This window comes from Ptychodera flava, chromosome 1 (assembly GCF_041260155.1).
Source record: "Ptychodera flava strain L36383 chromosome 1, AS_Pfla_20210202, whole genome shotgun sequence".
Taxonomy (NCBI): domain Eukaryota; kingdom Metazoa; phylum Hemichordata; class Enteropneusta; family Ptychoderidae; genus Ptychodera; species Ptychodera flava.
Genome location: NC_091928.1, coordinates 6,955,099 through 6,981,276, shown reverse-complemented (window position 1 = coordinate 6,981,276; position 26,178 = coordinate 6,955,099). Strand labels below are relative to the sequence as shown.

Sequence of the window (26,178 nt, the reverse complement as noted above, 5' to 3'; positions counted from 1 at the left end):
TCAAGAGATTTGCATTGAAATATATTTAGAAAACATCACTATGTTGAAAGCACACCCTCTTACAGTTCAGCGATGTTATGATAGTCATATAAAAATATCAAGTTTTAAGCCTTCAGTGATCAGTGTTACATATGCATATATGTGTAAAGTCTACATTCACGTTGAATTCTCCCAAAATTTCTGATACGCAGACATTCATGTTACACCCTTATCATATTGAGGAGTCCTAGAAATTCTAACGTTGAATTTGGCGTCCTCACATTCAACTTCTGACCAATCAACACAAACATTACTGCCAAACAACATGAATATTTCTCAATGATATCGAAAATTCTGAACAACAATATAGGACGTGTCTTGAAATTGAAAGCCTTAAACTTTTGCTTAAAACAGTCTGTAAGGATCATTCTCTCACTTATCATTCATTCTCTTTTGAAATCAAGAACTAAAATCAGAGGTCTCAGTGCAAAATTTGGAACTACGGAAGCAAAATTGTGCAATATTTACTGACACTTGAAGTTCAAAATGGCTGCCATGCCTGTGTTAACTCTATTGGGAAAAGTGATTTTTATGATTTTCACAAATATAAGCTGGAGAAAACTTAAGTTACTATACGAGCTTTAAAATAAACCCCCACACCTGGTAGACAAAAAAAGCTTGGCTAATCTGCAGCATCTCAGAAGCTGTTATCAAATTTGTCGGCTGAATCTCACCATTATCATTGAATTACACACAATAGACTCCTTAAGTTGCCATGAATAGTAAAAATTGACCAACCAGGTATAACCTTCTGAGCCAGCTGCACATCAGCAGAAAAAGCTTTGTGAAAGTTTGAGAGTCTGAATAGGAATCTGTGAGGCACATTCTAGTCTGTGTGACTTTTGTATGTCAAAGACTTGATTTTCAGTGTGTATTGAATACCATATCTTACATCCATCATCAATCCCTACAGGATGCTTTGACTCTACACTGTGTACTGCTCCAAGCCCAGACAGAGCTGATTGACCTGGATCACAATCGAGTTGAAGTGCCCGACGTACAACAGTGTGTGCAGGAAATACTCAAAACAATTTACACCAATATCCTCAACTTCCAAGACGAGTCTGGCAAATACCTTTTGACTGCCCTAGTAAACTTTTTAGAAAGAGAATGCTCAGAGGAGATGTAAGTATTGTCAGTTTTACCAGAAAAGAAATGTAGAAAAGAGCATCACAAAGCAAGCATTACTGCAAGTAATTATGTCTACAAATATAATTTTGTGTTCAAGGACTAAATACTACTCCTCATTCCCCCAAGGGGTTTACAAGTGGCAAGATGAAAGACATTGAATGTACTGTATTTTTAAAGGACCAGTAGCTGTAACTTTTGATTATTTTTTCATGTGTTAAAAATGGTGTTTCATGTCAATTATAGTTTCTAGTTCTACTCCCCAAAGCAATGTTGAGATACACAGTGTTCAGCTTATCAATTCAGCCTGTACATGTATAGACTGCATTGTTATTGTTGACAAGTGAATTCTGGTCTGGAGTAAAATTTCAATGTAAAAAATAACAGTGAGATGCTATGCTGGCAAGCTAAATAGGTGGTATTTCAACTTGCTTTTAGGAGTAGAATAAGAGTTTGCAATTGACATGCAAAATAAACACAGTGAAAAAAATTATTAAAAGTTCCGGCCATGGGTCGTTATATTCATGTATAACTGAAATTTTGGGTCAAAACTATTGCCCACTCATTCCATTTTAAAATAATCTGTCATGTTTTCAGTGCCCATCAATAATCTATATATATATAAATGAATATTTTTGAAACCTTACATTTAACTATTGTTTGTCATTTTTAACTTGCATTTGTGATATGTGTGGAGATATCATAGGCAGAAAACAGACGTTCAACGATATTAAACTTTGTAAAAGATCAGATGACACAATGGAAGTCACAGTAAGCCTCCATGAAAACCCTGATCAAAGTTTAAGAATTCCGTTTCCTAGACAGGCAATTGTAATTCCTCATGGCTAGTCTGTGTGTACATGATTGAAAGTCAGTGAGTCGTTAAGATGAAATATACAAGTACTTCATGGCCTGTCAGTGTGAACATTATTTTCAGTCATCAACTCATTGAGATGAAATATGGAACACAAATGTGCATGTACAAGAGTCAACTAGATGACAAATGCAGTGTTAATGTGTCTATACATCACTATTCAATGACTCAACAAGGCAATATATGTACTTGTAATGTATAGCTGATGACAGATATATCTCTGCCGTTATCAATCACATACTTTTGACTTTTATCATGGACATAAAGAAGAGTCAGAATATACCTATTTACAGCGGATTCATTGATATCCTGACATTCCAAGATATTGATAAAAAATTGAATCTTTTGTCGTTGGCGTTAATCATCTCAAATGACTGTCTCTTATTTTCAGGCTTCTCATTGACTTCAGTACAGTTTCCAATAAACTCTACACTGGGTGTTACCAGAGACTCGACCAAATGCAGAAAGATTTATTTTCGATATTTGAGAAAATTAGACATCTAGCCAAAGATAATCAAGAGGTGAGATCTTGAACCTTTTCACCGCTGTGGTTTGAACCAATGTTATTATTTTCTATGGTAAAGTTGGACCTCTAGAGAGGGAAATTGAGCTGAAAGGGTTAAACCCTATTGTATAATATTTCAAGTGGCTGTCTGTTGATGTTGATTTAGATGAAGGGATGTACTCGTACTTTGTCATCATTGTTGTTGTATATAGATCAACACTCCCCAGTTTGAACAGCAGGCTTGAGCAAAACCATAGTGACGAGAGTGTTAAAGGTTAGGGATGCCTCGCAATCAAGAGTTGTGAATCATATTTCACAGCTCAGAGGGACATACAGGAGCAGAGAGTTCAGAAGAGAGAGTACAAGCAGTCTGTGTTAATGAGATGATGTTAATTGTACCTGTGCTGTCAGATGAATCTGTGCTTTGAATCCTTTCACGTGCACAGGTTGTATGAATTTCAACGTGCAAAATGATGCTGCAGAATTTTTACACAAGGAATGTAATGGATATAGGAGTTTGACAGCCCTCTTTAACACACCGCTTAATTCATCCTGTTTAATGATAATGTTGATGTTATTTGGGAGGCAAAGGTAGCTGCCACAAATAAGAATGCAATGGACGTCACATGACCAATACTTTTCATGTGATCATCTGATTGGTTCATATTGGTGACATGATACCACCACATGAGGTCACATGACATCATCTAACAATCACACACCCATGCTTGAATTGTCTTGTAGATTTATTATGCATCAGTACGACTTCAGGAGTACTACATCCTATCAAGGGAGCAGGTGTGTGAGTGGGGCCAAGTACTGGACTCCCCAGCTCTACGATACATCAATGGTCACCTCCAGTCAGATCTTAAGATGGAGAAAGCCATGGAGAAGGCTGTCAGAGCTGGAGGCTCTCCAGACTCCACTTCAGACATAGATGTTGATTATAGTAATATGGTGAGTGTAATACCGTGAATTATTAAACTTTACAATTGTAAACAATTGCAATCTTATACAAAGACGTGTACAAAACTTGCAGACATTTTCAAAGTGGAGCTTTGAAGACAAATGAGTAGATTTTGTAATCGGTCTGTCATGACAGAATGTAGCTTTAGCTAAAAGAAAACATGAAAAGTGACAAAGTAATTGAGCTTGTATGTTCTTTTTTATCGTCTGTGTGTAATTTAGTGACAAAGTTCTTAACATTTCTCTGCCATCATTGAAAATATACAAGAAGGCATGGATGTGTAAGAAGAATTCTCACAACAAGTTGTGTCTGACTTTATGTCTTTTAATCAGCTCTCAAAACTTGTCTCAAGTTTTTGTCATGTTGCATTTGATATGGTCTTTCAATTTTGTAGAATCATTTCATTAATTTGGTGACATTGCTTTCCAGACAGTACCACTGATCAACATGAGAACCAACGAGAGGTGTGTGAGAGAAGATGGTAGTCCGTCCTTTGAGCAGTATGTGACTGAGACTGGCTGTTATAAGATTGGTGACTGTGTCTACTTACATCCTGATGGCCGTAACAAACCAGGCATTGCAAAGATAGATGTACTCTGGGAAGACAAAGAGTGAGTATGTCTAAAACCTCTGGATGACAAGAAATTGATTGAATCCATCCTTTTAAATACGGTGCTTGGGCTTTTTAACTGGGAAATGGGGTCAAAGATTTAAGAAGATTTAACCCTTTCACCCCCAGTTCCCTGTATACAGGTCCAACTTTACCATAGAAAACAATGGATTGGGACAAACCATGGTGGTGAAAGGGTTAAGTTGGTGTGTTTAATCTAGAAATCACTGTATCTTGACAATGTCATTTCCCAGAACTTAGGTTTGCATGTTACTGAAAACAACATTAGTTGACAAAATTAAGGCCTTATACTGCTGCTGTTGACACTATTTTGTTTTCAGCTGTGCCAAATATATATCGTTATGAACTGAAATATAATACAACTGCCATAGGTGAACTACAAAGTTTCCATCGGCCAGCACGTCCAGCAACTGATGCTTCATTGATTCCTTTCACATGAATATTGCTGCTGATGTGCAGATAGCTCAGAATGTTATATCTGATTGGTTTATTGTCACTATTCACAGCAACTTAGGGAGTCTATTTGTATTATTCAATTATAATGGTAAGATTCAGCCACCCAATTGGATAACAGCTTCCAAGACGCTGCACATCAGCCCGAATATTGTGAAAAAGATGTCACAAATATTGACAGAAAATCTGTCTTTTATCCGTAGGGGTATTCCGTGGTTTCAGGGGCCAGTATTCTTGTATGCAGAGGACACCAAACATTTGCCCACAACAGTATTTTATGAAAAAGAAGTATTCCAGGGCCATTCCATTATTCGTCAAATGTCAGATGTGATCGGAAAATGTGCTGTACTTCATATTTCAGACTACATACGAGGTAAGAATTTTGATTTGATTTTACCCACAGTCAGCAAGATAGTTTGTTTTAGTTCAGTCAGTGGACATGTGCTGTAAATGTTTATAAAATACAGTGGTTTGTCATTGCTCAACTTTGTAAGTTTGAAAGAACTGCAAAAGATAAGAACCACAGGCTGAGATGTTACATTTCAACAGATATTTTGTGCACAGTATTATTGTCAGTTGATCATTACAAGGTGTAGCAAGAGCCAAGTGAACATCGTTTCACTTATCATTTCATCATTAACCCTTTGAGTGCCAAAGTCTATTTTTGTCCCCCTTGTTTATGAACCTCAGTCAATTTTTCTCAGATTTTTGCCAAAATTTTGAGAAAAAACTATAGCCAATGAAATGTGATGTCCATTTGGTCCAGAATTATAAAAAAATTACAGAAAAATTCCTAAAAATTGGTAAAATTTTGCCTTCTGATTCATTACTTGACCTATGTCAACACCTGTTTCATGTCATGCTCTGACTGATCTCCCTTGTTTATGAAAAGTTGTTGAAACATCAATTACTTACATGACTTCTCTATACCACTTAACAGTGAGAAAATAACATTTACAATTTTGTTTAATTTTTCAAAGGCCGATGTACTGAAATCCCAGAAGATGATGTGTGTGTATACAGATGTAGATACGAGGAGGGTAGGGAGTTCTGGAAGTGTGGCGTGAAGACTGGGCAAAGACAGGGCTCCAAGCAGGTACCATCAGATGAGTGGTACTTCTTTAAGAAACCTCTCCAGCTGTGGACCAACCAGGGTTCTCCTTTTCTACAGGAGGCCCTGTCTGAATGTCTGAATGCAACAGAGCCCTCACCACAAGCCACGGAGTCAGAGCCAAAGGCAGTTGCAGCTGACGGGAAAACTAAACTCCCTGAAAGCAAAGTCCCTGAGAGTACAGAAACTGAAGAGAAAAGAACTGATGTTGAGCAACCACAGGAGATGCAACCAGCCCAAGCAGAAGAACAAACCTATGATGCAGATGCAGATGAAGTATTAGATTTTGAACACAATAGACGAATAAAGTTTACAAACGGCTATCCTTTATTCCTGAGAGAGAAATACAGCTCATTCAAGAGAAAGTTTCCCGGCAAAACTATCAATGAAATCAGGAGAATGATCCACTTGAAATGGAAGAAACTAGACTCTGAGGAAAAGATGCAGTATCATCTCAAAGCCAGAGAGAAGATCAAGAAAAACTTCCATAAACCTGCCCTCGTAGAAGTGTTGGACGACCAGTGAAGAATGACCAGAGGACACGGTCACAGGTTGTAACACCATCGATTCTGAATATCAGGGTGCCCAAGGTGAAACCTAACAATGACCAAAGAGGGAAACACTGCAGACGAGGGTTTAATATGCTTGTAGCAGATATGCATGGTCAGTTGAAGGAGCAATACCCAGACAGCAGCAAAAAGGACCTCATGAAGATCATTAATGAGAAATGGCAGTCGTTGACTAAAGAGGAACAGGAGACCTTTCATGTCCGTGCCAGGGAATCCATGTTGAAGAGGCAGATGAAGAAGTATGGTCGGCAGCTGGCTTACATGGATGTCAAGGAAGGGGAGGAGGAAGAGGAGACAAATGATACAGATCGGAACCAAGAGATTAGAACCAATGCAGGAACAGAGTCCTCAACTCAAGAGAACAAAGACGCCGGCAAAGTGAAGAAGAAGAAGAAAGCCTTTGGGTATGCCCTGTTTGTGAAGGAGTGGTATAAGTTAACAAGCAAAGTCCACCCGAATAAGAGTAGATTAGAGGTTTATCAGTTGATTCACGACAAATGGGCCAGTCTGTCACGAGAAGAACAACTTGTTTACAACAGGAAAGCTTCAGGTGGACCACTCAGGCCAAAGAAGACATCTATCAAAGGGGGAATCAGGGTTACAAATGATATGCAACAGAATCCTCTAGGAAAGCGTCCAAAAAAGACAAAGCTTGCCAGAGCTTACAGTACAGGGTATAATATATTTTCCAAGGATGCATATCCCAATATCCGCAAGGCAAATCCAGGAATGCCCCACATTGAACTGATGAAGATAGTAGGGAAGCACTGGAAAGCACTTGACTCTGCTAATCAGGACAAGTACGTAAAAGAGGCTTTAGAGAGACGTGAGAAAAGGATAGCTGATGGTTCCCTGGTGGAGTCGAGTTCCAATAAGGATGTGCATGCTGAAAGTCGAGGTGAAACATCAGATCAAGCCATCAATGGCCCAGGATATAAGGAAGAAAACCAGATAAGCTGCCAAAAGAAAAGCCTGCACAATCATATGACACCACAGATGTATCAATGTCCATGAGGTCACCATCTATAGATTCTATAAACGATGGTCCAAGAGATTAAGTGAGAAGTTTAAAGGGAAGCCTAAGGGGTCTCTGAAAAAATGCATCGTGGCAAAATGGCAGGCATTGCCAGAAGATGAAAAGGAACCATACAAAGAACCATATCGTATCAGACGGGAAGCAAAACGCAGAAGACTATTGGCAGAAAGGATGAGAAAGAGCAAGATAAAAACTGTGAGGGAGCTATTATCTGAGAAGCGAACAGATTCTGAAACTAGTGTTGAGACGATTATTGATTCAGGGGAGCTTGAAAATGGCAAGTTAGATGATGAGGACGCTCTTGATCTGTCAAGGCAGCCCACAGATGAGGATGAGTTTCTGAAGCCTGCAGCATCAGCTGAAGAGTCAAGGCAAACTCCAACAGAATCAATGAAAGAGGTACCGGTAGATTCCAACATCTCTGTCAGTAACAAGGGAGATACTGAGAAGTCTGCTCCTACACCTCCACCACCAACATCTCAATATGCAAAAAAGACCAAAAGCAGGGGCAGAAGCAGAAGTCCAGTATCCAGTGAAGTGTCAGAAGGAAGGGTGTGTACAAGATACCAGGCAGCAGCTTCAAGAAGAGCCAGTGGGAACCTCATTGAGCCGTATGCCTCTATGTCAACCAAGAAAACAGAAACTTCAAAGAATTCCAATTGTGATAAGGAAGCAAGTGTTACAAAGGAGGATGAGTTGAAAGAGAAAAGTGCAACAGTCCCAAGCAAAGATTTCCGGAAACAGGTCGAAGATTATGATGATGCAGAGGCAGTTTGTGAGAGTTCTAACGTAGAACATGGAAAAGAAGAAATCCAAATGCACACCAAAGGTTCCGCTGTAAGGGATAGGGGTTCTCCTGGCAGTAACGCATTCTGTGATACCGGCAATATGGCACCGCCCAATGCGCAACCTCGAGGAGAGGATACAATGCTGCATGGGGGAAGTCAGTCTGTGATCTCCACAACCACCACAAGTGCAGCCGACCAATCAGGGAGAGAGTACTATGATTTTGAAATGAGACTACGGGAAGTTGCTGAAGAGGATGACTCCTTGCCATTACCTGGGTGTGTGCGTCTTCACATGGACAGTGAGGATATGGGAGAAACTATTACCCTGCTTCGATGCCTAGTTGGACGCTGTGACTTTCTCTGCAATAAAAGAGCCTGGATGAAAATGCACTTACAAATCGAGCACAAAAAATTTGCACGGCAACGTAGGTCTTCCTGTGGCAGCTCAAGTAGGAGTGAAACACCAATGTCTGACAGTACTACAAGAAGCATGATTGCCACACCAGACAAACCGGCGCATGCCACATTGGACCCTCACAAACTCTCTGTACTATCCCACTTCCCCCTGCACATGGCTGCCAATGTTCTGAAAGCAGAGGAGCTGAACAGCAACACTAACACAAGTAGCGCAGAGTTTCAAATCCCAGCAACTGATTCCTTGGGAAGAGGGGCTCATTCAAGTTCTCTGTCTTCAGGAAAGACACAAGCCCTGTCCAACAGCAATACAACGTTGTTCCACCCTAAAGCTGATGATTGTGTTCCCTACTTAGGAAGAGTAGATCATGTATCCACACCTCCTCCATCCTTGTCCAAAGAGCTGCCAACTACTGATTCAAAGCAGAGGCATTCAGTTGAGAAGATCCAAAGGGATGACCATATGTATACACATCTGTCTAAGAAGCGTTCTGCTGAGACAGAGGAGGGCCAGGGACCTGTAGATCTTACAGTTCCAATGAAGAAAAGGAAATTCACTCCAGAGCCAAGTGATCAACCTGCAGACTACTCTAATACAAGTGTTGACTCGAAAGAAGGACTTGCAAGCCTGGTCATCGGCAAGTCGTGGACTGTCAGTCCAAGTGAGCAGCATCTATGGTTGGACAACCAGACAGAAATGAACTCGCATTCAAATAAGTCACTGAGCCATGATGGAGGCCGCGGACGCAGTGACATGCACCACTCACGAGCAATGAACCCTCAGGACATGAAATCCTCTTGTTTTGTTTCAAGAATGAGAGGACATACGCTAGAACCTTTTGAGAATGTTGTTGATAAGAAGAACAGAGGTCGCCCAAGGAGAGGTATGTCTCCAGATGGGCACTATGCATTAGATCAGATGCCTTCCAATGTGGGAGTTCACACCATCGGAGCAAATTCATCCCCCGATTCAGGCTATGCATCGTCCAATGTTGATACGTACATTCAAGGCCACCATAGTTCATCATCATCATTGCATAGTCACAACAGTAGTTCCTCAAGAGATAACAGCAGTGGATCCTCTTCTCATCCGTCATATCCATCATCAAGAGATCCCGCTCAAAATCAGGATATTGTGCACAACTCTCGAGGAATGCCAGCACATTCTGCATCCTCTTCGTCACATTCCGCAGGAAACTATGGAACTTTTCCAGTCATGACTTCTATACTCCAGAAGAGAAACCCTGAAAAAGAAGCAGGTCTTCCACCTGCTGAAAAATTAGGTTACTACCAGAGACTTGTAGAAGCTGATATACAGGCACCCCTTCAGATGAGAAGACCTGATCACAGCCAGCCTTCAGGGCAGGGCCCACCAGAATTAACTCCCCAATCACAAGTCTATGCCATGCAATCCAAATCACAGCAGGCATCTACAACAGAGACATTGCCTCACCTGACAAATCTACTGGAGAAACAGAATCCACTTCCTTATCAAAGGACAAACAATATGCCAGGGCTTATCAAAGTGAGCCACCAATATCAAAGGAGGTCACAACAGCAGCAACAGCAACAGCAACAGCAACAAGACAGTGATGATGTCATCATCACGGCAGAAAACTTAAGCAGGAATGCACGGATGATGCAAGGGAGAGGGCGTGTTGGGACTGTAGCAGGGCACAAAAGGACTCTGGAACCCTTCACGGGTATGAGAGACAGAACAGAGGCCCTTGCCAGACTAGGTTTGCAAAGATCCTCACAGACAAATCACTGACTTTCCTTGTCAAGTCATCCGATGTGAGAGATAAAGACAGAGAGTACAGTCCGCTAGCAAAGGGCCCTTTAGTCTGGTGAAGACAGAAGCACAGCATTATAAGCCAGTCTTATTTTTATACAGATGTTTTATTGAACTATTCCAGCCACGGTGGTCTCACTTTCAGTATGGATATGAAAAATTCACCAGCCTAAGGGGACTGAATGAAGACTTGCATATTGTGCCTTACTATCAGCCAATCAGAGCATGCCAGCTGTAAAATCCTTATTTGACATTTGTTAGACAAAACAAGTCCATGGCCTGTGAGTTTTTCATGTGACTGTTCTTATTAAAAGTGAGAAGACTTAAGCATTGTTCAAGAAAGCAGGAATGTTCACATTGACAGATTAAGGTAGTTTCCCCACTAGCGGTATGTCTGATACATGATCATGCATCATGCAAAACATCCAAGTTTCAAATATTCTGTTCAAGAGGAAGTACACAGAAAGATGGAGTGACTCACAATTTCACTCAGGGCTCAAAAATTGATCTTGAAACTGAAATTTCTGTAGAACAAAAATCAAACTTCAAGTTTTTATTTCAATCATTAAACACTTGACTGAGAAAAAAGTGTGAAAATGACAAGAACAAAGATTAAACAAAATTTCTCATTTCGGCTTAAATTGTCAGGAACTAGCTATGCAAACTTGTCTTGAGCTGTTTTGGAACTTCCAGACAGCTTATCTCTCTGCAGAGTGGTGAGCAGTGATCCACATCTAATATGTTAATCCCTTGAGTGCAATCTTATTTTCTATCTTTCCAAAAGTAGCAGGAATATGACTGTGAAATTATGTAAGTTCACAAGGCAAATGATAACTTTATTTGAAGTTCTATATTAGAGTATCTTAGAAAGCTAATATAAGGAGATCCATTTATAGAAGATAGTTTTGTAAAAGCCACTGAAAAATTCTGTTTGAGAGATTTTGATTGCAAAATATACTGTGATGCTTCGGTGTGCATTTTTGACACAAAGTGAGAACTGCAATTATATGGGGATCAACATCCTACTTTGTAGTGCACTTGCAGGACACTTAGCTAATTCTTCCTCTTGAAGGGGGGTCTCCCCTAGCTTTGTTAAGCAACTGGACCCCCTAGGATTATGTTGGTTTGTAAAATTGTTCCAGTATAGGCTAGGCTGTGTATCTTTAGTCTCACCTTCTTTTCTGTCAAACGCCATTCAAAAGTGATCCAACGTGAAAGGGTGATGACAAGGGGAATTTAGTCAGCTCTGAGGCAACATGACGTCAAGAAATAACAAAGACTATGGTATGCAAACATATCAAATTCCCAGACTGACATGATATTTTGCACAAAGCCAGTGTTTGCAGTGATATAGTTAATCTGTTAAAACAGAAACTAATTAGAGCAGGTAAACATCTGAACATTCAGATATAAGTTTCTAAATGTTTGAATTCATTGTAGATTCATTGCTATCACTTGAAAGTTTGTGTGTGAACGTCACTTAGACTGTGTTCACATTATACTGCTCATTTTCATCCAGTCAACACTGCAACATTTCAGTTATGGGGAAAAGTATTTCAAAAAGTCCATGATTGACAGTGTTTTGTCTACCTCAGTGGTATTTTTAACATTTATTTACCAGAAAAGAATGTGATAGTAGAAAGCTGTGAGAAGAAGTTGATCCAGACAATCCACTGATTCATGAAATTTGTCCTAGCGATATTTCAGGTAGCATAGAAATGCAAATCAAAACATGTAAATGGTATAAACGTTTTCCTCCAGAAGATACTAGTATACACTTTGAAAAAACACGACCAATCATGCTGACAAACTAGAGATTTTCCCAAAACAATGCACAGTTTGCAATTTGTTGTCGCACCCAACAAAACTAATGAGAATATCATCTGTGCAAAGCAATATACTATTATAGGGATTTCTTGTAAAGTTATGTGTACTGTTTTTAATCTTACAAAGGAGAGTTCTGACCAATCATGAGAGTTTGTACAAATGTTTTATTTGTGTTGACCAAAACTGACTTGTAGATTTGAAGAGCCCTCAGTGATCATGCACTTTGAAGAAGGGAATGATAACGGAGAAATTCAGAAATTATTATTTAAAGAAGGGAGTGTTAACGCTGCTGTCTGATACCGTGTGGGAGTTGTTGAACCCATGTGGTGCTATGATGGTACACTTGTCGAGAGTTACGTTGTCAAAATTCTTTGCCAAGAGAATTATTTTTGAAGACAACTCTACAAAAACTTGTCCATCTGTTTCCACAAAGTTGATATCAAGGAGAAGAATAAAGATGGTGCATCTTACTTTGTACTTACACTTATCAAAAAGATAGTAAGTGAACTTAACAAAAACTATTTTATACTGATGCCTTCCATTTTGTTCTCATGCGTTTCTCAAAAATTTTCAGATTGCAACAAGTTATATTGAAAATCAACAAATAGTTTAAGACCAGGAAATAGTTCCTTGACCTCCTGCATGCAATATGAAAATTAGTCTTTGTCATGGTATGCAAATACATGCAAATTTATTCAAACATGTATGCAAATGAGAGAGCTGGTACAGGATTATGCAAATATTTATTGGAAAGTAACTTTTGTCACAGATCTTCAATATACGTATCCTTTTCTCTGATTTCTTGTCTATTACGGGAACTTCTTTCTGACTTGTGTTTTTCTTATACTTTTGAATCAGTTTTCTTCTTGTTTTTTTAAATATTATAAAACTGAAATTTAAACAACTTTAACAGACAGAACAAGACACAACTCTATGTTCGTGTTGTTTTTTTTACCCATAAATCTGTTTGTTGGAGCTTTTCTGTGTGTAGTTTGTAGACTATGTTACTTCATGAATGTATAGTAGAGTTTTACTTGATACAGTAACTATGCATTTTGCAGTTGACCTTTTGTGACTTGTTCATAGCTTTCAGTTGTGTTCTGATTAAAAGCTGATGTTGTCTATTGAGTGTTTGATGCTAATTTTCCATTCCTTTGTTGAGTTCATTCAAGCTGATGTTGTTGGGTTTTGCCGTCTCTTGTCACAGTGATGTGAAACAAGAATGACACTCCCTCCAAGTTCCGTCAAGTCATTTTGTATGTTATGTCGGTATTGCAAATTAGCCATGCATTTTAAGTAGGATTGTGTTCACATAATGCTGAATTCAGCACTTCCATATAGTTTGCAAATTTTCAAAGTGTCTTGCAAAACATTTTCAAGTTAAGCACACACGAATTGCAAAGCTCTGTACATGATTGTTATGATGAAAGCAACGAAAATCATATGGGAATGGCACCAACCATAAGCCGCAAATGTAAACACAGGCCCAATGTGGTGAAATTTGACAAGATTTCTGTTAGCAACAGACAATGTCATACACTCAAATATTAAGTACAGATGTACAATTGTGATCAGTGCTATTGAGATAAAATAGACTCATGTTATGCTTTGTATCTGTATCAGTGATTTATAAAGTGTCTTTTCAGTTAGTCTTCATGGGCTTGCTAGCCATTTGTTCCATCAAAATACTTCTCAACACTGCCAGGACTTTGTGGTTCAAGAAGAGACTCAGTACATTTGTCATCAGTAAAATGAAATGATAGAGTGTGCCATTGAGTTCCTTTGCATATTCACATAGTACAACCCTTTCACTACAATGGGCTGGCCCAAATCCATTGTTATCAATGCTGAATTTCCACTTGTTGATAAGAAAGTGGGGGTGAATAGCTTAATGTCATATGACCAATCCATACAGATTGTTACATTGCTTATCAAACCAATTATATTGACCATTTCAAAAATTAGCATTGTTAGTTAGCCTACAACAGCGTAAACTCTAGTATATTCTTGAACATTTATTATGGCCAGTACCTTATCCCTGTATGTGAAGTGAGTGTACTCTGCTTCTTCAGTGAATTTTGTTACCAATCCTGATTGTGACTGTAGAGCTAGTATTACATACAGGTTTGTCACCCCTCATGTTAGCATGGTATGGTCTATTTGTATGCAAGAAACTATACAAGACTGTACCAAAAAGGGAGTTTGAAAGGTGTTAAGGGAGGTGTCATATCACTGTGACCAGGAGATAGCACTGTTAAATTTCTCTGAGTTTGTTGGGCAGGCAGATCACTGCCCCAGATTTTTTTTCAGAAATTTGCAAACCCAGCCAGAAATTGATTTTCAGGGGAGTGTGGAGTGCAAGGAATTCAGTTCCAGAGATTTGCCCATTAATGATTATATTGAAAATGTAATTTTTACATGACATATAGCAATCTGTTATTTTCTAGAAAAATTTTACAGATTTTCACAAACTTCTCATGTTCATGAGATTTTCCACCATGGTATCATATATTGCAAAGTATTTGTATATTTACCATCATTGCCTAGTTGAGGCAAAATTCACAGTCATAATTTAACCACATTTTGTGCCCATGCAATAGTGTGTTCACCTGATAATGGCATCTTTGATTTTGTCATATAAGTGTACATGCTTACATTGCCCATGTATGGTAAAACATTTTTCCCCAACATATTGGTTGCCTGTTTCTTCATATAAGAATTGACTGCAGGTTAGGAAATAGTTTACAAAAGAAAACACGGACAGAGTCTCGTATGTTTTATCCACTCATGCTTGGACACAATTATGTCAAGACTAATCAGCATAATGGTCAAATCTCTGGACTAACAAGTGGAAGTTGCTGCCTCCATAAGTTAAAAAAATGTGTGTGAATTATTTTGCCGTCAGTCATGTCGTTTCTCACAAGTGTAAGATAAACAAGGAAGAAGCAATAAGTATTACCCGTACTTTTCATAGAGTGCATTGAGAGAAATTTTGTTACGTTTTGGCTGTATTTTGTAGTACTTAGAGTAGTTTTCATAGTAACTGATAGAAAGAACAGAAAATAAAACAACAATGTGTTACCTGGATACAAATGGTGTAGACGTGTATGTTTGAAAGTGTTCATTGTCTTGGTGTATGTGTGATGTGAAATAGCGATATGCAGAGTTTAACTTCTGTGATATCGGAGATTTCTTTTCTGTGAAATTTATTTCCTCGTCCACTTTGTCATACAATTTGGAATTGTGAATTTGAAAGTTGAATGTAAATATGCACTCAAAGGGCAGAAATTCTACAAGCGAAAAAACCAAACAGGGCAGGGTCATGTACAAATTCTAGTCTAAATATGGAAGTCTGTACGTATAATTAAAAACTATCTACTGTTGATTGACCAATCAGAGTGCTCAATTCAGGGTGTTTTATGTATAGGATAAAGCCCGAGTACGAGGGCTCTTCTGGTATATAAAGTCCAACCCAATGATAAAATGTCGAGGCCGCAGGCCGAGACATTTTATCGTAGGGTTGGACTTTATATACCAGAAGAGCCCTCGTACGAGGGTTTTATCCGACTTAAAAACTATCGCCCCTAACTGATATATTTTCGTTTTCAATGTGTTTACGTCAACCGTCCCCTTTGTCAATGTAACATGTTTAGGATATGAATTAAAACTTTTATTTGTGAAATAGCCTTCCAGTGTAATGGAACATCCTATAAATGCCCTAGGGCACATTATATAAATGCCCTAGGGCACAGCAGGTTTTGTGTTGCAGCCGGTTTCCGCTGTTACCAAATTTGAATATTAAAACGTACCAGATGTCTACAGAGTATGACATGTTCACTTTTGATTGGACAGTACTTTACTACGGCGCTGTCATTCGTTTCTGGAATTTGGTGACCAAGGCTTTACGAGTAGATAAAACACCCTGAATTGAGCACTCTGATTTGGTCAATCAACAGTAGATAGTTTTTAATTACTTGTAAAGCCTTGGTCACCAAAGTCCAGAAACGAATGACAGCGGCGTAGTAAAGTACTGTCCAATCAAAAGTGAATATGTCAGATTCTGTAGACATCTGGTACGTTTTAAATTCAAATTTGGTAACACAGCGGAAACCAGCTGCAACACAAAATCTGCTGTGCCGTAGGGCATTTATATAATGTGCCCTAGGGCATTTATAGGATGTTCCATTACATTGGAAGGCTATTTCACAAATAAAAGTTTTAATTCATATCCTAAACATGTTACATTGACAAAGGGGACAGTTGACGTAAACACATTAAAAACGAAAATATATCAGTTAGGGGCGATAGTTTTTAAGTCGGATAAAACCCTCGTACTCGGGCTTTATCCTACACTACACTGTCAGATAAAAATAAAAACTGAGCAAAGTTTGTCCTGTTGATTTACAGTTGCCAACATTGACTGGTTACAATTATTAGTTTGTTAAGATCAAAGGGGAGGTGTACTGGGTATACGGTTGTATGGCAATTTTCTAAATGGCCAACCTGGATGTCTAGTTATTTTTCATAGATTACCTATTCTGATTAATGTGTAAATCAGGATTCCATTTGTTGTAATGCTTATGACATCGTAACAGTCAAGAACCGCAACTATTAAAGGGCTAGGAGTTTCTGAATGAGTGATTGGTTATTGTATTGTGAGTGACAACACTGAAATATTGCATGGCAGAAAAAACTGGGAGAGAGGATAGTTTATCTTTCAGGTCAATTTCTATAGTAAGCATGGTCAAGTCTGCGTGGAGAAATCATTCTAGTTCTCTGATCATCCCGAAAGCAATGAGATGATAATAATGTTCACGTTGATCATGAAACTCTTCACCATGTTTGTGACATGCTGTTGTGGTGACTTTATGCACAAAATTCTCTTTACAAAAAACCCCTTGAGATTGACATAGAGGACGCCCTTCGTGAATGTGTGGCTGCATGGTCACAAGCATGCACTAGCTATCAAAGTATGTCCAAAGTCTACTGGGTGGACTTGAATGTGCCTATTTTGGCAAGGTCAGGTTTTGTACAGGATTGCAATGGTGGTAGAGAAGTAGTCCCAGGGTAGAAATTCGCGCAAGTACCTTGCAAGTAGTGGTGAACATTTACCAAGTAAAGTGATCGTAGAGGGCGCTGTAACATGTAATCTTGCAATATTGATGCTATCCACTTGAATTGGTTGTACCAATGCTCAAAATTAAATAATGTTGACAGGTTCCTTATAGGTTTTGGGTCCAATATGATTCGTTAAATTTTCACTATTTCCGACGCTGATATGATTGGTTCAATTTCCGTTAAGTAAGCCCTGTGAAATGTAATTGGTTAGCATGTCAGGTGTCACGCAAGACAATATTCAAATCAGGCCGCAGCACACTGCACACAGTCAATTCAAACAACCACACAGATTTCAAGCTCAAATAAACGAAACTTTTTATTGAAACCGATCCCTCCTCACCAAAAGAAAACAAAACATTTGCTAGGTAGTAACATTTCACACATCTATTGGAATATATCGAGATATCCAGACATGAAATAATCCATTCATTTAAAACCCGCATTTCAAATAAAACAGTAATAGCTACATTGCTGTAATCCATACTATATGGACAATATTGCACGCTGGTATATTGTGAAAAATATTATTGTATGAAGTAAACAATTCTATCCTGGAATTAAACTGATGTTCAAAAGTTGGACTACAGTTTTGTTTTCATCTGCAATGGTGCTATTTATGATAAAGTATTCAACAAAATACACATAAATTAAACAAAAATTTATCAACACTACAAATTCCATCATAACAATGAGGTTGAGATCATGTTCCTCACTGAGGCCTTACACGTTTTGAAGTTTTTTATATCAGAAAAGTTTGCTGAGAATAAAACTATGGATTTGGTGTGTGCAAGTTGATATAATATATAATGTGTATTTCAACAACAAGCAGTGGTACAATAAAAGCCCTAAGTTCCAGTTAATGTACTCATGTATTACCCATGATGCTCTGTGCTGGGCATGCTCAGTAGTCAGAGATTCTTGTTCACTTGAAGGGAACCAAGTCTTAGTCACATCATAGTGTATGTCAGTCAAGCAAATCCTTTAAAGAATCAGCGGAACTTCAAATGCACGACTCTCTTTTTCACAAAGACAAGAAAATGTCCCGATACCACATTTTTCCAATTTTATGAAAAATATAAAGTACAGATAACCTATAGGGGTATATTACCTTTTAGAGATATCTATAGATGAGTTGGCACTGTTTATTGTGGCATTTATGGTTTCCTTCACCATATTTGGGCAGATGCACAACTATTCAAGGAAAATAAATCACTAAATTTGGGCAATATTCATCGTTTTATTTGTGCAGGTAAACCACTGCTTGGGTAGATGAATGATCATATTTGGGCACCTAATAATATTGTGTTTCTGTTTCAATTGCCTGATCTTTATGGATTTGAATTACTTGTGCTACAACTATGACGTAACCAGCCATCACGGATAAAAATCCAGCTCTTTACACGCCACAAACACGGCATACATGTATGTCAAAAATCTTGCATTTTGTTAAAAAATACTTATCTTTCATATCTTAAACTACTGAGCTGAAAATTTGACAAATTTTTTGGCAGTTAAAGATTGAAAACCCTGATTTTAGAAAAATACCTGATCTGACATTTCACTGGGAAAATCCTGATACCTGATCGGACATTTCACTGGGAAAATCCTGATAGAAGACACGTGGGTTGACAAATGATTGAACCAAGTCTGATGGAGAAACCATGAATAGGAGGCATAACTTGGGTACTCTACCATAGGTAACTCACGATGGAAACCTGAACTGGGTACCCTTCCATAGGTAACCCATGATGGAAACCTGAACTGGGTACCCCACCATAGCAAATCCACAATGGAAACCTAACCTGGGTATCTCACAGGATTTCGAATTGACCATCCTGTAGTACAAACAAACCCAAGTGCACGAATGCACATAGAAATACATGCATTTCCATGCATGTTTGTACATTTGAGTGTGTTTGTCTCGCTATCACGTGATCTTTTAGACATACTTCATCAGTAGAACACTGCCATATCCTTTTATTTGGCAATACAACTACTGGACCCTGGCTAGTTGACAAAGTGACTGGAGTGAGAATAATATGCCTCGATAAAGATACTGGCATTATCAGCATGTCCCAAGAGTGAAAAGTCAGTTGCTGGTTTCTCTCTACGTAATGTACAAGAACACCAAATCAATTACAGTACAACACATTCAAAGGCAGTGGAACTGAGATACCTAGTACTTCAACTCTACAGGGCACAATTCAGTATTCTCTCAAAATTTACTAATGAAGACCCTCTAGTCTCATTTCTACAACATTATTTTCCGAACTTGGGAAAGAATTATATACTCAGGCCAAATATTGCCACAAACTTTGAAAGGAATCAAATTTCACCAAACAGAGAAGCTGAATCTTGAGTTTACCTGCAAAATAGTTCAAATAGCTGTAAATTATCATCCGAGTTTCAAAAGCAGAATTTTCAAGACTGACGTTTTGAACAAATGCCAAGCACTTTTTAACAAATTTGTCTGTTTTATACAATAAATTTAATTCTCATGGTTATCTTTTCAGACGATAGACCCCCTTGCTTGTAATGTACTTGTTGATGTCATGGTAACCACGTAATGATATAACCACTGATTTGCAACAATTATGGACCGTCCCACATTACATGTGCTGGTGGACTGAATAATTATTGAGGGGGTTAGTGAAATACTTTCCAACTTCTGCAACCCAATCAAAAGAATAAAAATATCACAATCTGCAGCATCGTTTTCACCAAACATGGCACATCAAATTTAGACACTCTGAAGAATTAATAAAATGTTATTAAAAATTTTAAAAACGCGGTCTATTGGTGGGAAAAATCTGCTTTGTCCACTCAACTTTTTCTTCTAAAATTTACTGAAGGGCACACGCAGAGTCAATTGCAACAAAACTTGATTCAGCAAAGTTTGTGATATGTCAACTGGTAAATGGAGAAAAGCTGTAAGTACTTTGAGTCATGCATAGAACATGACTGGACTACACATGAACAGTGCCGTCGTGCTGCTGTCACAAAAATATTTGTAAACATTAGGGGTAGAGCTGGGACTATATTCACCACTTTTTACCAAGGCTATGACACTGTATGCTGGACTGGATTTAATGTCTAGTTGCAAGACTCTGAGATCATTACCTTCAGAATGTATCAAGCTACGGAAATCTCACAGTTATCCATAATGTTTTGAATTGTCATGAGTAGGTTGACTAATAGGTCAGCAGTGAAGCTAAGAAAAGTTGGAGTTTTTGGGAAAAGAGTGCTGCTTTGTATGTACCGAACAGAACATGGTCCCACTTGATTTCCCTTAAATGACAGAAAACATCTATGTTTTCAAGTAACATCACTTTGTCTCATAGGTTGTTCATATCTGAAGGACACTGTACCAAATTCCACTAAATTAATGGCTTCCTAGGCACTATTTGAAGATGGAAACTATTCAGTGACAAATTTTCTTAGAGCTCTTCACAGCCACAGTTTGCGTTTTTCCAAATGTAAATCAGAGTAAAATATGGAGTATGCAGCAATCTTAACACAAAAAACGGAAAACAAAGCATTGTTAGTTTACTCTCGTTCCACAAAGTTTGAATGTGCTGACAAACTCAAGGCCACAAGGATGGCGCTAATATTTAGGGATAGCTTCAAGTCAAAACAATATCACATAAAAAAGTCTCACCTTGGGTGACTGGCTGCCATATTGGATTTTCAAAACTGTCACAGATGCCAAACTTTTTCTTCAATAATGTTTAGTAAATTACGCTCTCCCCCCTTCCCAACTTCAATAAGTCTAATTTGTTATTACCATAAACATTGACAAATTGTGCGGTTTCAAGTTTGAAGAAAGAGGATTTGATTGAAAGGAATATTTCTCAATTTTTTCACATGCTGTGACCTTTGACCTGATCCAATATGGCTGCTGCATTTAAAAATGCAATATCATATAACAGATTAGATTTCACTATTTTTCAAAACCACTACAATTCATTGGAAATAACCACTATTCTTTTCATAACAAACTTTTGAAAATCTTTGTCATCAGACACCCTGCTTCACATATTTGTTGTCACTTTCAAATTCAACCATTAAAAAATGCGAAAAAATAACATGAGCACCCTACATCAGCAGACCTACACTGTAAAATACACATACTAAAAATACTGAAATACAATTCATACGGCATGTAAAACACATATATCACTCAAAAAACATCAGCAAAAAATCATCAGTAACATTCTTTGTAACTCCCATAAATTGGTACGTACGTACATTGTAAAACACTGATATAATGAATAGAGAAAGATATGTTGTAAAATTGTGTATCACACATATAAGACAAAAAATTAATGTAAGTACCATCACTAAGTAAAACATACTTGAGTAAAACCAAAAGCACACATACAAATTTAAATATAATGCCTATGTTGGATAAGAGAAAATGAAGAAACATGTCACACCATCTACAAATATCTCTCTAAAAATTTGTCATGATTTTATATCACTCCTTGGAACCTATCCTTCTGTATATAATTATTGCAAATATACTTGCAAAGTTGAGAAATTCATCTTAAATTGAGAAAAAATCATTTTCTGACAAGACATATTTGGACAAGTATTGCCTTTGAATGTGACTCCGAATGTGAATCTGAATCTAAGGTAAGCTACCATGACTTCCATTATATCTTCTACAATTTGATAAATGCACTTAATGCTATGATAATATTATCACAAACATTACAATATTTCAAGAATATATAGAACACAAATATTGGTGATTTGATGATTAAATTTCAAGTTAACAATAAACCTGTATTAGCAATCATGATTGTTTTTAAGGTAATCTTAAAACTCTTATACACTGATCTATGTAAAGTATGCATAAACAATACTCAGAAAAATAGGAATTTCATTTATATATTTTAAAACCGTACAATACTAGTTAGTACCCAATGAATAAATGGATTCAACAATGCATAGAAATGCCTGCTTTTTCAATATTTAAAATACAAAGAGACAACAAAGTTTACAAGCTAAAGCTTAAATTTCAAGGCATGCTGCAATTGTGTTTATCACTAGTTGTGTTTACAGTACTGTGTGTGTGTGTGTGTGTGTGTGTCAAAAAAAGTGTGTGTTTACAATGCCCTGATTTGTCCCCAATGGGCCACCGTATCAATGTCACCTGCAGGTGGTAGCACAAAGCTGCACGTCACTTCTGGGCCACCTTACCCTTTGGACAACTGTGACCACAGAATTCATTCTTAAAAATCAACAAGCAGTTCACAAGACAGATAATAGATTGGGATCAAGTAAGATATTTTCAAATGAATAGACTGGGAAAAGTGAAAAAAATTATGATCACCACAGAAAATTGAATAACTAATACCAGATGCTGGCAGAATAAAAGAGAATAAAATCCTCCATAAAATGGGGGATGTAAACCCATCTTGGGAAGACAAAATACAAGGCTACATTAGTCAACCCTTTTACCACCTAGTTGTGGAATAACCCTATTGTCTTCTATTGTGTAGTTGGACCTATATACAGAGACAATGGGGTGGAAGGGTTGAAAAAAAATTAAAAATCACATTATGTCTAAGTACCCACAGCCAATGTGATCCACTTAAAAAATAACATTAATTGTAATAAAAATTATCATATACTTAAAACCTTTGGCCTATGAACTATGACTTAGGTCAAGTGTGGGTCACATCACTTTGGTCATATTGTAACACTCCTTGCTTAGCCATATTATTATTACGTGTATTCATCTGTATTTATCTGCATTAATTTGCATGAAATCTGCATATATTTAAACATACACTTCCAACATAGAACATTTACAAAAACTGAATTCACCGGTAGCTCAAATTATCGCCACGAAAAATGTCATGTCTTTAAACTTATTAATTACTGACTCACAATGATGCAAGAAAATGACTCGTCTTTTGTCTTCGTATTAAATTTCAGGAAGTCTTTCCATCATCTGCTGTGTGAAATGAGAAATAGTTTGTGAAATTTAGCTGGTGCACTGTTCCTTGTTTGATGGTATTAAGCAATTCTCACAAACTTTATCCTGATTTCAAAACAGTTCTTTGTCATCGATTGATTTAAAGCTATCTCTGTGTACAAAAGCTGATCGTTGTTTCTTTTCATTCTATTTGTAAAGGATAAAATTTTATATGTTCAATGTTTGCAGTATACCAGTTCAAAGATAAAACATTAGACATTGTAGGGTACATGAGAAGATAGGTAAAACTAAGGTGTTTTTTAAAAGTAGTTTAGAAGTAGATGTGATAAAACAGCTTTGATTCAAAAGTTTCACTTGACTATTGAGATAAAATTTATGAGTTGAAGAACAATGAACTTGTTTATTGTACGACATACAAACGTTTAGAGATTATGTGATACCTTTGTTTAAAGTTTTTGATACAATCATCCAAGGTGTTCAACATTCCTACATAAACATCATACATTACTTTGAAGAGAAGGCCAAGTAAGATCATCGATGGAAAAATTGCTTTCACCAATGTATGTGGCAAGTTAATACTACCAGTTAAAATCTGAAAGTGTTTCAAAACAACATTCTTTGAGTAAATGATCACAAATATACTTGTATTACTGTATTATATCTTTGAGAAAGTTTGTTTGTACTATCACCATGCAACTTCTTTCTTTGCTATTATCCGTAAAACACTGGAAATGACCAGTATTTTATACATTTTTCTGGAATAGGCTATACTGTGACATTTGAGCTACCGGTGAAAAACAGGGCAAAAACAAAAGACTCAAAAAATTCACTGAAAAATATCACGTTTTGTCAATGCTAAAAGCATAATACAATAATACTGCCCCAAATTTTCAAAAAACAACACTCAGTAAATATATATAGCAATATAGAAGTAATGCTCAATATAGTTTTTAAAATATGCTCCTCAAAGTCTAATGACAATTTAAAATTTAACAACAAAAAGATAAGGACATGAATTGTCAAAATATACATTAAGTGGCTGGAAAAACCCTAGCTCACTTTGTGCCTTAAATAAATTCCAATAATTTCCCAAAATAGCTACTATTATGTCCATACAATACAGCAAAATAGTGATCTTAAATTTATTACTTAGTTGACACACAGTTAGATGCTATCATTATATTCCTTTCGTAAAAACCTATACTATATACACCTACGTACAACTGCTACAATACAGTTAAAGAGTTTCCAAAAAATCCTAGAAAAATTTCATTCCAAAGAGTTAGACTATATTTCAAGTTTAAACAGGAACTATGAAAATTGCCCCCCTAAACATGCAAAGCAAGATGGCTGACTAGCTTAGTTCCTGTTGCAATGCATGGTGGGTAAATGCTGATTTGGCTATTCCAAGTACTGTCAGTTCCCGGTAAATGTTTGATAAAGGTATTGATATGGTCTAGTTTTTGTTGGGCTAAGTGTGTACGTGATGCCCCCAGTTGGGGAGTTTATGTAAACTGGACGATACTGGGGCGCATGCGGGATCGTTGGCGAGTGTAACATGGCCTGCGGTTGCATATGTGGTGGAAGCGTGGGTTTGTACTGGACATGGCGGGGACTTTGGTGAATTTGTGGTAGAGAAGAACCCTGCTGGGTGTTCATATTCTGGGTGGATGGGTACGGATAAGAGACGTACTGGGGTGGCAAGGCACCCGTCATATGTACCTGTGCATGAGGGTTTATCTTATGAGTTGGACTGCCATGCTGAGGAAGTGTGTATGTGGGCTGCGAAACTGCTGGTGAGGCGTATGTTGACTGTCGCCGGTACAGGTCAGTGCGCTCACTGGCCACGCTCTGTGGTGGAGGCTGTTGAGGCAGACCAGACAGCGGTGGGCGTGTGACTAGATTAACCATGGTAGGCCGCTGCCGGTGGTAGCCACTCTGCTGGAGGTTGAGAGTTGTTGGACGCTGCTGACGAGCTTGGGTTGGACTGTGGTGAATATTTGGCAAACTAGTCGCATTTTTCGAATGCTTCGACGACAGTGTTGTGTCCACTTCCAGCGGGGGGAGATTGACAAATTTTACTCCAAGGTCTTGCGGCAGTGCTTGAGTCTCTGTTTTCAATTCTTTCATTTTCATTTGGTCCCGATTTCTTATTGAAGTTACACTGAGGTCCGCAGTACCCTGTGTACTACTTCGTATTTGAGCCACGCTGACACCACTTACGACCCCATCTGGGCTCGGTGGCCCGCCATCATCTGGAGCGACTGCCGTCAACTGTAAATGGCCCTCTTTTTTGTTCTCGACGACAGTGACTTGCCGCTCCTCGTCACCGCCCGGATCAAGCCGAACAGGAGGTTCTGCACTCAGAGTCTCTGACTCAACTTTAATGAGTTCGTCCTCTAAATGTACAAGTCGTGGACTGTCGGGCGTTCCATCTGGGCTGTCGTGTACCGTCACGCAACTGATGACATTGTGTCTCTGTGAGCTCGCAAGTTCGCTGTCTTTTAAAGGTGATATACTGAAGCTAGAAGAGCAGGATGAGCCTGTGTGTCGATCGTCAGGACTGGCACTGAGAACGCTGTTGCTACTCAATGAACAGGAGTGAGCCATTGTGCTGCTGTTACAGGCCGTGCACGATTTGTCTTGGCACCTTAAATGGACAATGAAAGAACAACATATTTCCTGTGAGAATCCCTGTATGTGAATTGTTCCTCACAATAGTGGTTATAATTATTTCAATATCAAACTTATACAATCCATTCACATGAAAATTCACTACTGACGAAAATATTTGTAAGTTCTGTAGGAGTGTCAGCTGTCATAAAGTAAACAACATCATTGCAAGTTTGCTATTAGCAAATTAACCTCTACTTAATGTTACAAATCTACATAATCCTAGGGTGTACACTTGTTTAACACAGAAATGTGAGGGCCCCTTAAGGATGCCAAATTGTTTTCATAAAGACATTTAGGCCCAGT

The 26,178-nt window shown here is 38.0% G+C and overlaps 3 protein-coding genes across 10 annotated transcripts in view; 2 read left to right on the top strand and 1 right to left on the bottom strand.

Annotated features, from left to right (window-relative positions):
- LOC139129131 (protein polybromo-1-like) overlaps positions 1-15,227 on the top strand; it is a 97,337-nt gene extending 82,110 nt beyond the window's left edge. For all 7 annotated transcript variants that reach the window (XM_070694847.1, XM_070694874.1, XM_070694855.1 and 4 more), the window contains 6 exons: positions 953-1,164; positions 2,433-2,562; positions 3,291-3,503; positions 3,943-4,124; positions 4,801-4,970; positions 5,578-15,227. In XM_070694847.1, the coding sequence (XP_070550948.1) occupies positions 953-1,164; positions 2,433-2,562; positions 3,291-3,503; positions 3,943-4,124; positions 4,801-4,970; positions 5,578-6,233 (1,563 nt within the window). In that variant the 3' untranslated portion in view covers positions 6,234-15,227. The remainder of the gene's footprint in view (positions 1-952; positions 1,165-2,432; positions 2,563-3,290; positions 3,504-3,942; positions 4,125-4,800; positions 4,971-5,577) is intronic.
- On the top strand, positions 6,350-7,291 carry LOC139114477 (nucleolar transcription factor 1-like). Its single transcript, XM_070676279.1, has one exon. The coding sequence runs from the start codon at positions 6,350-6,352 to the stop codon at positions 7,289-7,291; it is 942 nt and encodes a 313-aa protein (XP_070532380.1).
- Positions 15,228-17,542: 2,315 nt separating the features above from the next.
- The window catches only part of LOC139128961 (homeodomain-interacting protein kinase 2-like), a 73,735-nt gene continuing 65,099 nt past the window's right edge, over positions 17,543-26,178 (bottom strand). For both annotated transcript variants that reach the window (XM_070694669.1, XM_070694738.1), the window contains 2 exons: positions 18,832-25,849; positions 17,543-18,797 (listed from right to left, as the gene is read on the bottom strand). In XM_070694669.1, the coding sequence (XP_070550770.1) occupies positions 24,616-25,849 (1,234 nt within the window). In that variant the 3' untranslated portion in view covers positions 17,543-18,797; positions 18,832-24,615. The remainder of the gene's footprint in view (positions 18,798-18,831; positions 25,850-26,178) is intronic.

Excerpts from the sequence above, each read along its gene's own strand:
- LOC139114477 (XM_070676279.1), top strand. The coding sequence starts at position 6,350 with ATGCTTGTAGCAGATATGCATGGTCAGTTGAAGGAGCAATACCCAGAC.